The 12209-nt window shown below is 41.4% G+C and overlaps 1 protein-coding gene across 1 annotated transcript in view; it reads right to left on the bottom strand.

The window, feature by feature from the left end:
* LOC122797020 (dynein axonemal heavy chain 5-like) overlaps positions 1–11770 on the bottom strand; it is a 93443-nt gene extending 81673 nt beyond the window's left edge. Inside the window, exon 1 of the mRNA XM_044065789.1 lies at positions 11716–11770. Coding sequence (XP_043921724.1) covers positions 11716–11770 — 55 coding nt within the window. The remainder of the gene's footprint in view (positions 1–11715) is intronic.
* Positions 11771–12209: the final 439 nt, after the last annotated feature.

The raw sequence follows: 12209 nt of genomic DNA, 5'->3' as shown, positions 1-12209 counted from the left end.
AACTTTCCCCCTGCTGAAGAAGTAGGGAAAGGACTCCTCTCCTTCTGCTCATTTTTATCCAAGGTCTCCATAACCACCAATACAGGTGTACACAACTTGAAATTCTGTACTAAGCAAAATACCACAAAGGATGTCAGTCCTGATGACTATTCAGAGGATGCTATAGTAATCCCCTCTGACAGTTTCTAATAATCAATGATAAGCCAAGAGAAAGAATGATGTTCTTCTAAATGGACAAGAGAGGGCCCTAAGAAAAGGAGACATTTTTGGCTCTTCCACTGTAGAGATTTGTGGTTCAAGTTCCTCAACCTCCAATATTACTTTCAGCAAGACCAACATCTAGAATGATGTTAGTATCAACAAAGGTGTCACTTTGGTCATATATCTGACAGGCACCAATGCTGGTAGTTATTCTCTGGTCAGGTTAATAACAAACTACATATCTCTGTCAGTGGAAGTCAGTGATACAGAACTGCTAGCCTCAACAACAGGCACAGATAGTTAAGTGTTAATACCTGAGAGGGATGATGCCTTCTTTTTAAAAGATTCAGTCCTCTTCTGAATCATCTTTTTCAGATCTTGCCACTTCAACCAAGTACTTCCAGTTAAGATGTTTATTTCTATACTGACTTTACGGTAAGAATGAAGAGAATGCTTTTCATCTTCTTAAATCTGTGACCTGAACTGATTAAATCTGCCACAGATCTCAATCTGCAACAAAAAGTTCAATTCTCAAACAAAGCACACACTGTGAATGAAACTCTTTTGGGGCTATTCGCCTAACACATTCACATGTTGATGGATTTGGTTACCATCAGTAGGAAAAAGTCAAAGATGATAAAATATTTTTAATGATGAAAAACAAAAACAAACAAAAAAAAATATTCATCCATCAAAACATACTCAACTGTGCACTGAAAAACATTTTTAGCAAGCAAATGCTACAGTTTATACCATACATAGAGCACCAAGTGTTTCAGTTCTGACCTCAAATGCAACACCACCACTCATTTCCAAATGTCAGTAATGCACTGCACTGATAAGCATTTGGCAATCATGCCCCCTATCACTTAGCTCACAGGGATGCTCCTCCCTTTGCCCAACCCTAGTTACCCTACTAAAGATTTTACATTTAAATATTCCTTAAAATGCTATATCAAAGACAGCCACCTGTGAAGGCTGCCAGCCTAGCCAGATAGAATTATGTAGATAATTCTATTTCATTGTAAATATTAATGTAACCCACAGGCTAATTTTTACAAATGTAAGAAAACTAAATTCCTTCTACGTGGCACATCTCATTACTAAGGGTTTTGCATCCAGGAAGAAAGAGGTCATTGTCTCCCTCTACTCTTCCCTCACTAGGCCAGTCATGGAGTACAATGCCCCATTTGGCATGTACCTCACTAGACACCTGCAATAACTGGAGAGGTCACAAAAGTACCTCACAGAGATGATCCTAGGCCTTAAACAGCTCTCCTATATGGACAGACTAAAAAAAAACTCCAATTATTCTTTGTCTCATATCGCCTGCTTAGAGGCGATCCCTGCTTGACTTACAAAGCCATGTCTGACCCAGCTCTGTTAGAAATGCTACATCTAAAAAAATCCCAATCCCTCCGCACCACACGCTCCAGAGACCTCAACCTCATTACCAAAATCAACAGAACATGATGGAGGGACAGGTTAATAGCCCAGACACTGCCCATGCTATGGAATAGACTTCCCATACATGTCAAACAGAGCACCTCATTGGCCCTCTTCAAGAGAAATCTTGATGAGTGGGTGGGAAATAGAAAATTCACCCCGGAGATCACTCTAGTGGCTCTACTTGACAGAGGCACTGGAAACCAATGTTGGGCGGCATGATGCCAGGGTAATCTTATGGGCTAGGCTTGTAAAGGCACCATGGCCATTAGCCTAATACACACCTATGAATCTATAAATGTAAGAAAACTGTGTTATATGTTGAACTTCAAAAATGAAAAAAACAAAGTGCACGCTGCTGGAAGAAAGCTGTTAAATAAAGAATTACAACTGTGTTTGATCTGAAGCTCGTAGACAGGATGTCTGGGCTAGCAAATTCTTTCTATTGTTATTAAGACAGAGATAATTACTAGAGTTTACATGTAAAATGTCTTTTATTGCTGTGGCTTCCTGGCCAGGTGCAGCTTACAAATAAATGTAAATTTTGAGTTTCTGTTAGCCTGGGAACTAAAGGAGAAGTGATAAAAATGATGTAATGTGAAATAAGTCAGCAGTACTGGGTATTATCAATTTAAGACTTTCTCAGAGGAAAAGGATTGAACATTTTGTATCTTGTCTGGGATCTAGTAAGAACATCCATTCACCAGCACTTGCTTGCCCTGTATGTAAGTAGTATTTAGAAAAGTGATTTCTCTTAGAGTTAGATATGAATTTAGCCAGATTACTCTAGCTGTTTTCTATATTTATGTCAGACTACCCTACGATATTGTTTTTAACTCCCTGTGATTTTGAAATCTTGATTTGCACTGTGTTGAACTGATGTGATTTGTCTTGTGTTTTTATTATTTATTATTAAATATTTTTTAAACCTTTCCACTGTGGCTGTTTTGTATAGAGATAATTTAAGTTGTTAGGAGTACATTGCAAGTATTTGGTGATACTGTCCAAGCCACTCCAATAGTCTTGCTGTTTGTCACACTTAGTATTTGGATAACAGTAACATTACACAGTGAAATTGGTCAACCTTTGAGAAGGGCCTTATAGTAGCTGATAGTAGTGGTTGGTGGCAGTCGGTACTAGCTTATAGTCTGGGCAAAAATGGGGCATAGATGGATAACCTGCACCAGCCTTCCCCAGACGTGTCTGTGTGTCTGTATCTAAATCAAATCTTACAGTGTGTGTGTGTCAACTACTTGGGCAGGGACACAAAGCAGTGGTTGGACAGAGCGGGTGCTGGAGGTTTTAGCTTGACCACTAGGCTGAGATCTAGACCCTGGGGAGTCTTATTGGGGACCTGGAGAGAAAGGAAGAAACCAGCCTCAAACTGACTGTGACCTCTGTGTGCTCTTAAAGGAAATTGTACTTTACTGTGTGTGTACTTGTTATCCCCCCAATGTGCACACTCCTCACTGGTGCTAGTGGTGAGGGATTGAGGCTCCTTGATTACTGGGCCAGTGCATGGGCATCACATATAACATCACTGAGCTTCCTTACCACCTTGTAGGGTACTTCCCAAGCTGCTTGCAGCTTGTTGTGTCTGACAGGAATGAGAACCATTACCTGCTGCCCTATAGCATACTCTCTAGCTCGAGCATTCCTGTCATACCAGACATTTTTCTGTTGTTGGGCTTCTGCCAGGTTCTCCTGGGCCAAGTCCATGAGTTCCCTGAGCCCTGTCCTGAGGTTTAGGACATATGCCACAACAGACTCCTTGTGAGATTCACACTCACCTTCCCACTCAGAACAAATTAAATCTACAGGCCCCCTCACACTATACTAATACAACAATAAAAAGGGAGAAAAACATGTGGATTCCTGGGGAACCTCTCTCTAAGCTAACAGATGGGGCAAATATTTGTCACACTCCCTCTTAAACTGGTCTGCAAATGCCTGTATCATGGACTTGACTGTAGAGTTTAACCTCTCAACAAGACCATTAGTCTGGGGATGGTAGGGGGTGGTCTTCAGGTGCTTCAACCCACAGTACTTCCACAGACAAGCCAGCAGGTCTGACATGAAATTGGCACCTCTGTCAGTCAGTATTTCTTCGGGGAAACCTACCCTGCTGAAAATCTCTAACAAAGCATTTACCACCTTTTCCACCTCAATGGAGGACAAAGCCACTGTCTCAGGGTATCTTGTAGCATGATCAACTACCACTAGGATATACTTTTTCCCTGTGGAACTTGGGGTACTCAGAGGCCCCACAGTATCCATAGTTACCCTCTGAAATGGCTCCTCAATCACAGGCAAAGGCATCAAAGGAGCTCTCACCTTGTCTCCTGCCTTGCCTACCTTTTGGCACTGCTCACAGATCCTGCATTACCCTGTTACATCTCTGGAAATTCCACACCAATAGAAGTTCTACATAATCCATCTCTCTGTATGTTTTATGCCCATATGACCTGCAAAGGGAATATCATGGGCTATGGCTAGAAGCACCAAATGGTAGGCTCTAGGCACTACCAACTGCTGTATCCTCTCACCTTCCAGCCCTCCCTAAGGGGTCCACTCTCTATACAGTAACACTTTGTTCCTGTATACAGATTCCACCTTCCATTGAGAATCAGGTGCCTCACTGGCTACCTGCCTCAGGTCTTGTAATGTAGTGTCTGAGAGCTGAGCCTGTCTCAACTCTCTCTTTGTAACCCTTCCCAGCTACCTTTCCACAGGAAGTTTGGCATCCTCTGACAGTGGTGCCTCACTGTCAGCCTGGGTACTACTACTTACCCCTGCCCTTGCAGTCACTCTGTCCAAGGGAACATCAGTACCCACAAGCAGCTGTGGCTCACCTTCAGTCTCACTGCTGCAGGATAGCTCCCTCCCTGAAGTAACCACCTCACCAGTCTTGGCTGCAAGTATGCGGTCTGCCTGGGTTTCCCCAAGGCTACCAGATCCACATGCTTGTCTCAAAGCCTGACTGCATGTAACTGCATTAACAAATTGTACTGCCTCATCGAAATTCATCCCTATCACGACATCTGCAGGGATATCCTCAAACACACCTACTTGCTGGCTTCCTATTCCACCCTTTCAGTCAAGGTGAACCCTAGCCAAAGGTATTTGGAATGGGGTCCCTCCTAAAGCTCTGACTGTAATAGACTGCCCAGGCAAGTAGTGCTCCTCTGTAACCATTGCAGGCTTCACAATGGTTATGTCAGAGACTGTCTCTCTTTTACCAATGGCCTCTTTGCCATTCACTACAAAAATATAACCTCTGCAAGTAGTTTGGTACCCTTGTTGTCTCAAGACAACCTACTGTTGGCATTTTGTCCTTCCCACTTACTGGCTCCCTCACCTTTTGTTCCCCACCTTGCCTCCATGGACATCTATATGCCACATGGCCCCACTGGTTGCATTCAAAACATTAACCCTAGGTCCTGGACGTGTACCTGGACTAGTGGCTTTCCTGCTACTGGCAGATTCTGTTGGAGCAGTCTGGGCTGCCCACTATGGGTTCCTTTAGACCCATGAGCAGCACCGGGTGTCCCTTTCCTGTGCAGTGATGCCCTGCTTGCTAGGTATAGGTCTCCCTTCTTCGTCAACTCATCTGAAGTAGCACATTGTCTATCAGCTAACCAGATCCTCATGTCCTCAGGCAAAGTGCTAAGGGCTTGTTCCCTCAACAAAAAGTCTGCTAGCCCTTCAAAAGTGGTGACCTGACCACCTATGAAAATAAGTGCTTAGTTCAACAACATATTCACACGCACTTTCATCTGCCTTGCATCTATGCTCATGAAACCTTTTCCTATAAGCTTCAGGTGTTAGCTTAAAAAATTCTAGCAAACAATTCTTAACAGCAGTATAATCAAAAAAATCATGATCAGGTAGTTTAGACAGCACAGTTACAGCTTTACCATGAAGTAAGGGGGGTCAGGAACTGTACCCACAACCTCATACTGTTTACATACCTTCTCAAACGTATGAATGAAACTATCAAAATTATCCACCTCTGTAAACTGTGGAAGAAATTTACTGACCTTTTGTGCTTCTGGGGTCCAGTTACTCCCTTCCCCATTACCTCCATGACTCTGGTGAAGAGTCAGCATCTCCTTTTCATGCTGCCTTTGCCTCTCCTTATACTCAGCTTCCAGGCATAGCAGTTTCTCATTTTCCTCAGCCTGTAGACATCTCAGTTTCTCTGCTGCTTCTGTTTCCAAACGCCAGGCCTCCAACTCAAGTCTCTTTAGCTCCAGATGAATGTTCAAGTCCTCTCCAGAAAGGTTGAGCTGTCCATTCTCTGAGTGTTGTACATCTCCACAGCCAGTCTGATCATCCTCCTGGTTGCTATTCTCTGATGCAGCTGTGACCAAAGCTGCAATAATTTCTGCTTTAATCAGGTGTCCATGCATTAGTCCTTTAGCCTGGCACATCTCAGCCAACTGACTCCTTGTCAGCTTACCATACAACTCTGCTGACATGCTTGCCTGCTCTCCCTGATTAACTAAGCTAACAAAAGAAATTAAACAATTGTGATCTGAACTCTGAATATTCACTGCGTGGCTGATTTAGAGTACAAAAACACCTTCAGTGATCACTGTACACAAGCTACAGGAATTCACTATCCACACCACTGCAAGCCAATTTGTATGTGATGTGGCTAACTCACCACTATCAAACAATTAATATCTGATGTGGATATCCCACTACTGCTAACCAATTAATATGTGCCCGTGCACTGGCCCAGTAATCAGGGAGCCTCAATCCTGACCACTAGCACCAGTGAGGGGTGTGCACATTGGGGGAATAACAAGTACACACACACAGTAATGTACAATTTCCCTTAAGAGCACACAGAGATCACAGTCTGGGGCTGGTGTCTTCCTTTCTCTCCAGATCCTCAGTAAGACTCCCCACTGGCACAGATATTGGGTCCAAATCTCAGCCTAGTGGTCAAGCTAAAACCACCAGCACCCTCTCTGTCCAACCACTGCTTTGTTTCCCTGCCCAAGTAGCTGACACACACACACACACACACACACACTTTAAGATTTGATTTACATACAGACACACTGACACTCCTGGGGAAGGCTGGCACAGGTTCTCCAGCTATGCCCCCTTTCTGCCCATAATATAAGGTAGTACCAACTGCCACCAACCACTACTATAAGCTACTACAAGGCCCTTCCCAAAGGGTGACCAGTTTCACTGTGTAATATTACTGTTATCCAAATAGTAAGTGTGACAAACAGCAAGACTATTAGACTGGCTTAGACAGTGTCACCAAATACATGCCATGTACATGCAATGTACGCTAAGAGCTTAAATTATCTCTACACAAAACAGCCATAGTTGAAAGGTTTAAAAATGTTTAATAATAAATAATAAAAACACAAGACAAATCTCATCAATTGAGCACACTGCTCATCAAGAATTCAGAAATCACAGGGACTTTAAAATGATATTCTAGGACAGTTTGACATAAATATGGAAAACAGCTAGACTAATCTGGCTAAATTCATATCTAACTCTAAGAGAAATCACTGTTCTAAATACTACTTACAAGATACAAAATGCTCAATATTTCCCTCTAAGAAAGTTTTAAATTGATAATAACCAGTACCGCTGACTCATTTCACATTACATCATTTTATCACTTCTCCTTTAGTTCTCAAGCTAACAGAAACTCAAAATGTACATTTCTTTGTAAGCGGCACCTGGCCAGGAAGCCACAGCAATAAAATACACTTTTATATGTAAAATCTAGTAATTATCTCTGTCTTAATATCAACAGAAAGAATTTGCTAGCCCAGACATCCTGTCTCCAAGCTTCAGATCAAACACAGTTGTTAATTCTTTACTTAACAGCTTTTTTCCAGCAAGGTGCACTGTGGTTACATTTTTGAAGTTCAGTATATAATACAGTTTTCTTACATTCACTTTTCTTACATTTGTAAAAACAAGCCTGTGGAAATTCATATCAGATATGGTGGGAGGAAGGGCTAAGTGTTATACTATTTACCTGAATTACTCAGGTCTTAAACAGATGATACTGAGTCTGTGTTGCATAACAGCTGCACAAGGTAATATAATGAATGCCTACTCAACAGGTTATGTGCAGCAATTATCACCTGTGTCTGAGCATGCATACCTTTGCAGTAATGAAAGGCAGGCCATTATTACCTTAGCAATAAGTCAGTTACAATTTAGCACAGAGTCATTATCACTTTTCAGGTAAAACTATCTGGAGCTGTCACTGTTATTCACACAAGTACAACTCGTTACCACATTGATGAATGTTCAGGTAACACCATCAGGTGCTGTCACTGTTATTCACATCAGTACAACTCGTTATCACACTGATGAATGTTCAGGTAACACTATCAGGAGCTGTCACTGTTATTCACATAAGTACAACTCGTTATCACACTGATGAATGTTCAGGTAACACTATCAGGAGCTGTCACTGTTATTCACATCAGTACAACTCGTTATCACACTGATGAATGTTCAGGTAAAACTATCAGGAGCTGTCACTGTTATTCACATCAGTACAACTCGTTATCACACTGATGAATGTTCAGGTAACACTATCAGGAGCTGTCACTGTTATTCACATCAGTACAACTCGTTATCACATTGATGAATGTTCAGGTAAAACTATCAGGAGCTGTCACTGTTATTCACATCAGTACAACTCGTTATCACATTGATGAATGTTCAGGTAACACTATCAGGAGCTGTCACTGTTACATCAGTACAACTCGTTATCACATTGATGAATGTTCAGGTAACACTATCAGGAGCTGTCACTGTTATTCACATCAGTACAACTCGTTATCACATTGATGAATGTTCAGGTAACACTATCAGGAGCTGTCACTGTTATTCACATCAGTACAACTCGTTATCACACTGATGAATGTTCAGGTAACACTATCAGGAGCTGTCACTGTTATTCACATCAGTACAACTCGTTATCACACTGATGAATGTTCAGGTAACACTATCAGGAGCTGTCACTGTTATTCACGTCAGTACAACTCGTTATCACACTGATGAATGTTCAGGTAACACTATCAGGAGCTGTCACTGTTATTCACATCAGTACAACTCGTTATCACACTGATGAATGTTCAGGTAACACTATCAGGAGCTGTCACTGTTATTCACATCAGTACAACTCGTTATCACATTGATGAATGTTCAGGTAAAACTATCAGGAGCTGTCACTGTTATTCACATCAGTACAACTCGTTATCACATTGATGAATGTTCAGGTAACACTATCAGGAGCTGTCACTGTTACATCAGTACAACTCGTTATCACATTGATGAATGTTCAGGTAACACTATCAGGAGCTGTCACTGTTATTCACATCAGTACAACTCGTTATCACATTGATGAATGTTCAGGTAACACTATCAGGAGCTGTCACTGTTATTCACATCAGTACAACTCGTTATCACACTGATGAATGTTCAGGTAACACTATCAGGAGCTGTCACTGTTATTCACATCAGTACAACTCGTTATCACACTGATGAATGTTCAGGTAACACTATCAGGAGCTGTCACTGTTATTCACATCAGTACAACTCGTTATCACATTGATGAATGTTCAGGTAACACTATCAGGAGCTGTCACTGTTATTCACATCAGTACAACTCGTTATCACATTGATGAATGTTCAGGTAACACTATCAGGAGCTGTCACTGTTATTCACATCAGTACAACTCGTTATCACACTGATGAATGTTCAGGTAACACTATCAGAAGCTGTCACTGTTATTCACATCAGTACAACTCGTTATCACACTGATGAATGTTCAGGTAACACTATCAGGAGCTGTCACTGTTACTCACATCAGTACAACTCGTTATCACACTGATGAATGTTCAGGTAACACTATCAGGAGCTGTCACTGTTATTCACATCGGTACAACTCGTTATCACACTGATGAATGTTCAGGTAAAACTATCAGGAGCTGTCACTGTTATTCACATAAGTACAACTCGTTATCACATTGATGAATGTTCAGGTAAAACTATCAGGAGCTGTCACTGTTATTCACATCAGTACAACTCGTTATCACATTGATGAATGTTCAGGTAACACTATCAGGAGCTGTCACTGTTACATCAGTACAACTCATTATCACATGGATGAATGTTCAGGTAACACTATCAGGAGCTGTCACTGTTACATCAGTACAACTCGTTATCACACTGATAAATGTTCAGGTAACACTATCAGGAGCTGTCACTGTTATTCACATCAGTACAACTCGTTATCACACTGATGAATGTTCAGGTAACACTATCAGGAGCTGTCACTGTTATTCACATCAGTACAACTCGTTATCACACTGATGAATGTTCAGGTAACACTATCAGGAGCTGTCACTGTTACTCACATCAGTACAACTCGTTATCACACTGATGAATGTTCAGGTAACACTATCAGGAGCTGTCACTGTTACTCACATCAGTACAACTCGTTATCACACTGATGAATGTTCAGGTAACACTATCAGGAGTTGTCACTGTTACTCACATCAGTACAACTCGTTATCACACTGATGAATGTTCAGGTAACACTATCAGGAGCTGTCACTGTTATTCACATCAGTACAACTCGTTATCACACTGATGAATGTTCAGGTAACACTATCAGGAGCTGTCACTGTTATTCACATAAGTACAACTCGTTATCACATTGATGAATGTTCAGGTAACACTATCAGGAGCTGTCACTGTTATTCACATCAGTACAACTCGTTATCACACTGATGAATGTTCAGGTAACACTATCAGGAGCTGTCACTGTTATTCACATCAGTACAACTCGTTATCACATTGATGAATGTTCAGGTAAAACTATCAGGAGCTGTCACTATTACATAAGTATAACTCGTTATCACATTGATGAATGTTCAGGTAACACTATCAGGAGCTGTCACTGTTATTCACATCAGTACAACTCGTTATCACACTGATGAATGTTCAGGTAACACTATCAGGAGCTGTCACTGTTATTCACATCAGTACAACTCGTTATCACACTGATGAATGTTCAGGTAACACGATCAGGAGCTGTCACTAATTCACACAAGTACAACTCGTTATCACACTGATGAAAGTTCAGGTAACACTATCAAGAGCTGTCACTGTTATTCACATCAGTACAACTCGTTATCACACTGATGAATGTTCAGGTAACACTATCAGGAGCTGTCACTGTTACTCACATCAGTACAACTCGTTATCACATTGATGAATGCACAAGCCAGATTGTGTTTTTTCTCTGCTTGCAGTCATTGCAAGACACCCCCCTCATTCGTCATCAACTACCTACCCTCTGAAACCGCTTATTTTATTTATACACATATATATATATATATAGATATATATGTGTGTGTGTGTGTGTGTGTAAACCCACAAAGCAAGAAGGCGAGCTAAAATGCTGTAACTCATCCGTCCAAGAACTTGACGAGTCACCTGCAGTATGTCTCTGACATGGTATGCAAACAGAAATATCCTCATGCTCAAAATGGAAGTAAAGCTCTCTAGTATTAGCAGGGGACATAGGACTGAAAAGTCATAAAACAGGTCTTTATGATCATGAATCTGTTTAATTTACCGAACTGTAAAATATGCCTCCAAGTATATATATACACTTGTGTGTATGTATGTGTGTGTATATATCACACACGTACGTGTTTGTGTGTGTGTATATATATCTTGCCAGACTGACTACTTCACTATGGTGTAAAGATTTCTGTTTTAATTTTACTTAATTGGACATTTCTTAAACATTGTTTGGTGCATGTACAAACATTACCTTATTGATTAAAGCACAGTTCCTTTCCTTCTGTTTATCTGTATTTTCACGAGTAACATACAGATGCAAGTATCCATTTTATTAATGTAGTTCATATCTTTGTGAATTAATGTAACTGAACCACATACAGTTGAATGTCTCAAACAATCACTACATAGTGCCTGTTGTGTTGCTTTGCAGCTACCTCTGGGCAGGTGGGTAACATTATATTGTTCTATACCATTGTGTTTTTCAGCTTTGCGTTCACCCATCACACCCCTCAATGAAGATGCCATCTGCTAAGATGTCAACCAACATTTACTTTGGCGAGAATACTGATTCTGACAGTAATACCAGTGGGTCCAAAATGGAATTGGAACTTGATTCACAACGTAAGGCAAACCAGAGTGAGGATGACTATTATGATGCCGATGATCATATTCCACTGGCACGTCTGCATGAGAAGGCCATCACTGCTGATAAAGATGATGCCCCTGTCCCAGCGATTCCTGACAGACCCCTACACTCTACCCCCGACCTCACCACTCTTGATGAAACTGACCACAACAGTGAGAATGACATGCCACTAGCCCAGCTAAGGTATGATGGCACACACAATAGTGGTCATCATCTTGAATCAGCTTTTGACACAGATGAATTGCCTCTGAGTTACGGCAAGGACATGGCCTGACCAGACCTTTGCAGTCCTCCATCGCCCAGGCCAGGCCTAGTGCT

This window comes from Protopterus annectens, chromosome 3.part0 (genome assembly GCF_019279795.1).
Source record: "Protopterus annectens isolate FY-2018-M chromosome 3.part0, PAN1.0, whole genome shotgun sequence".
Classification (NCBI taxonomy): Eukaryota; Metazoa; Chordata; order Ceratodontiformes; family Protopteridae; genus Protopterus; species Protopterus annectens.
Note: the sequence above shows the minus strand (reverse complement) of the source record. Positions and strands in the feature narration are given on the sequence as shown.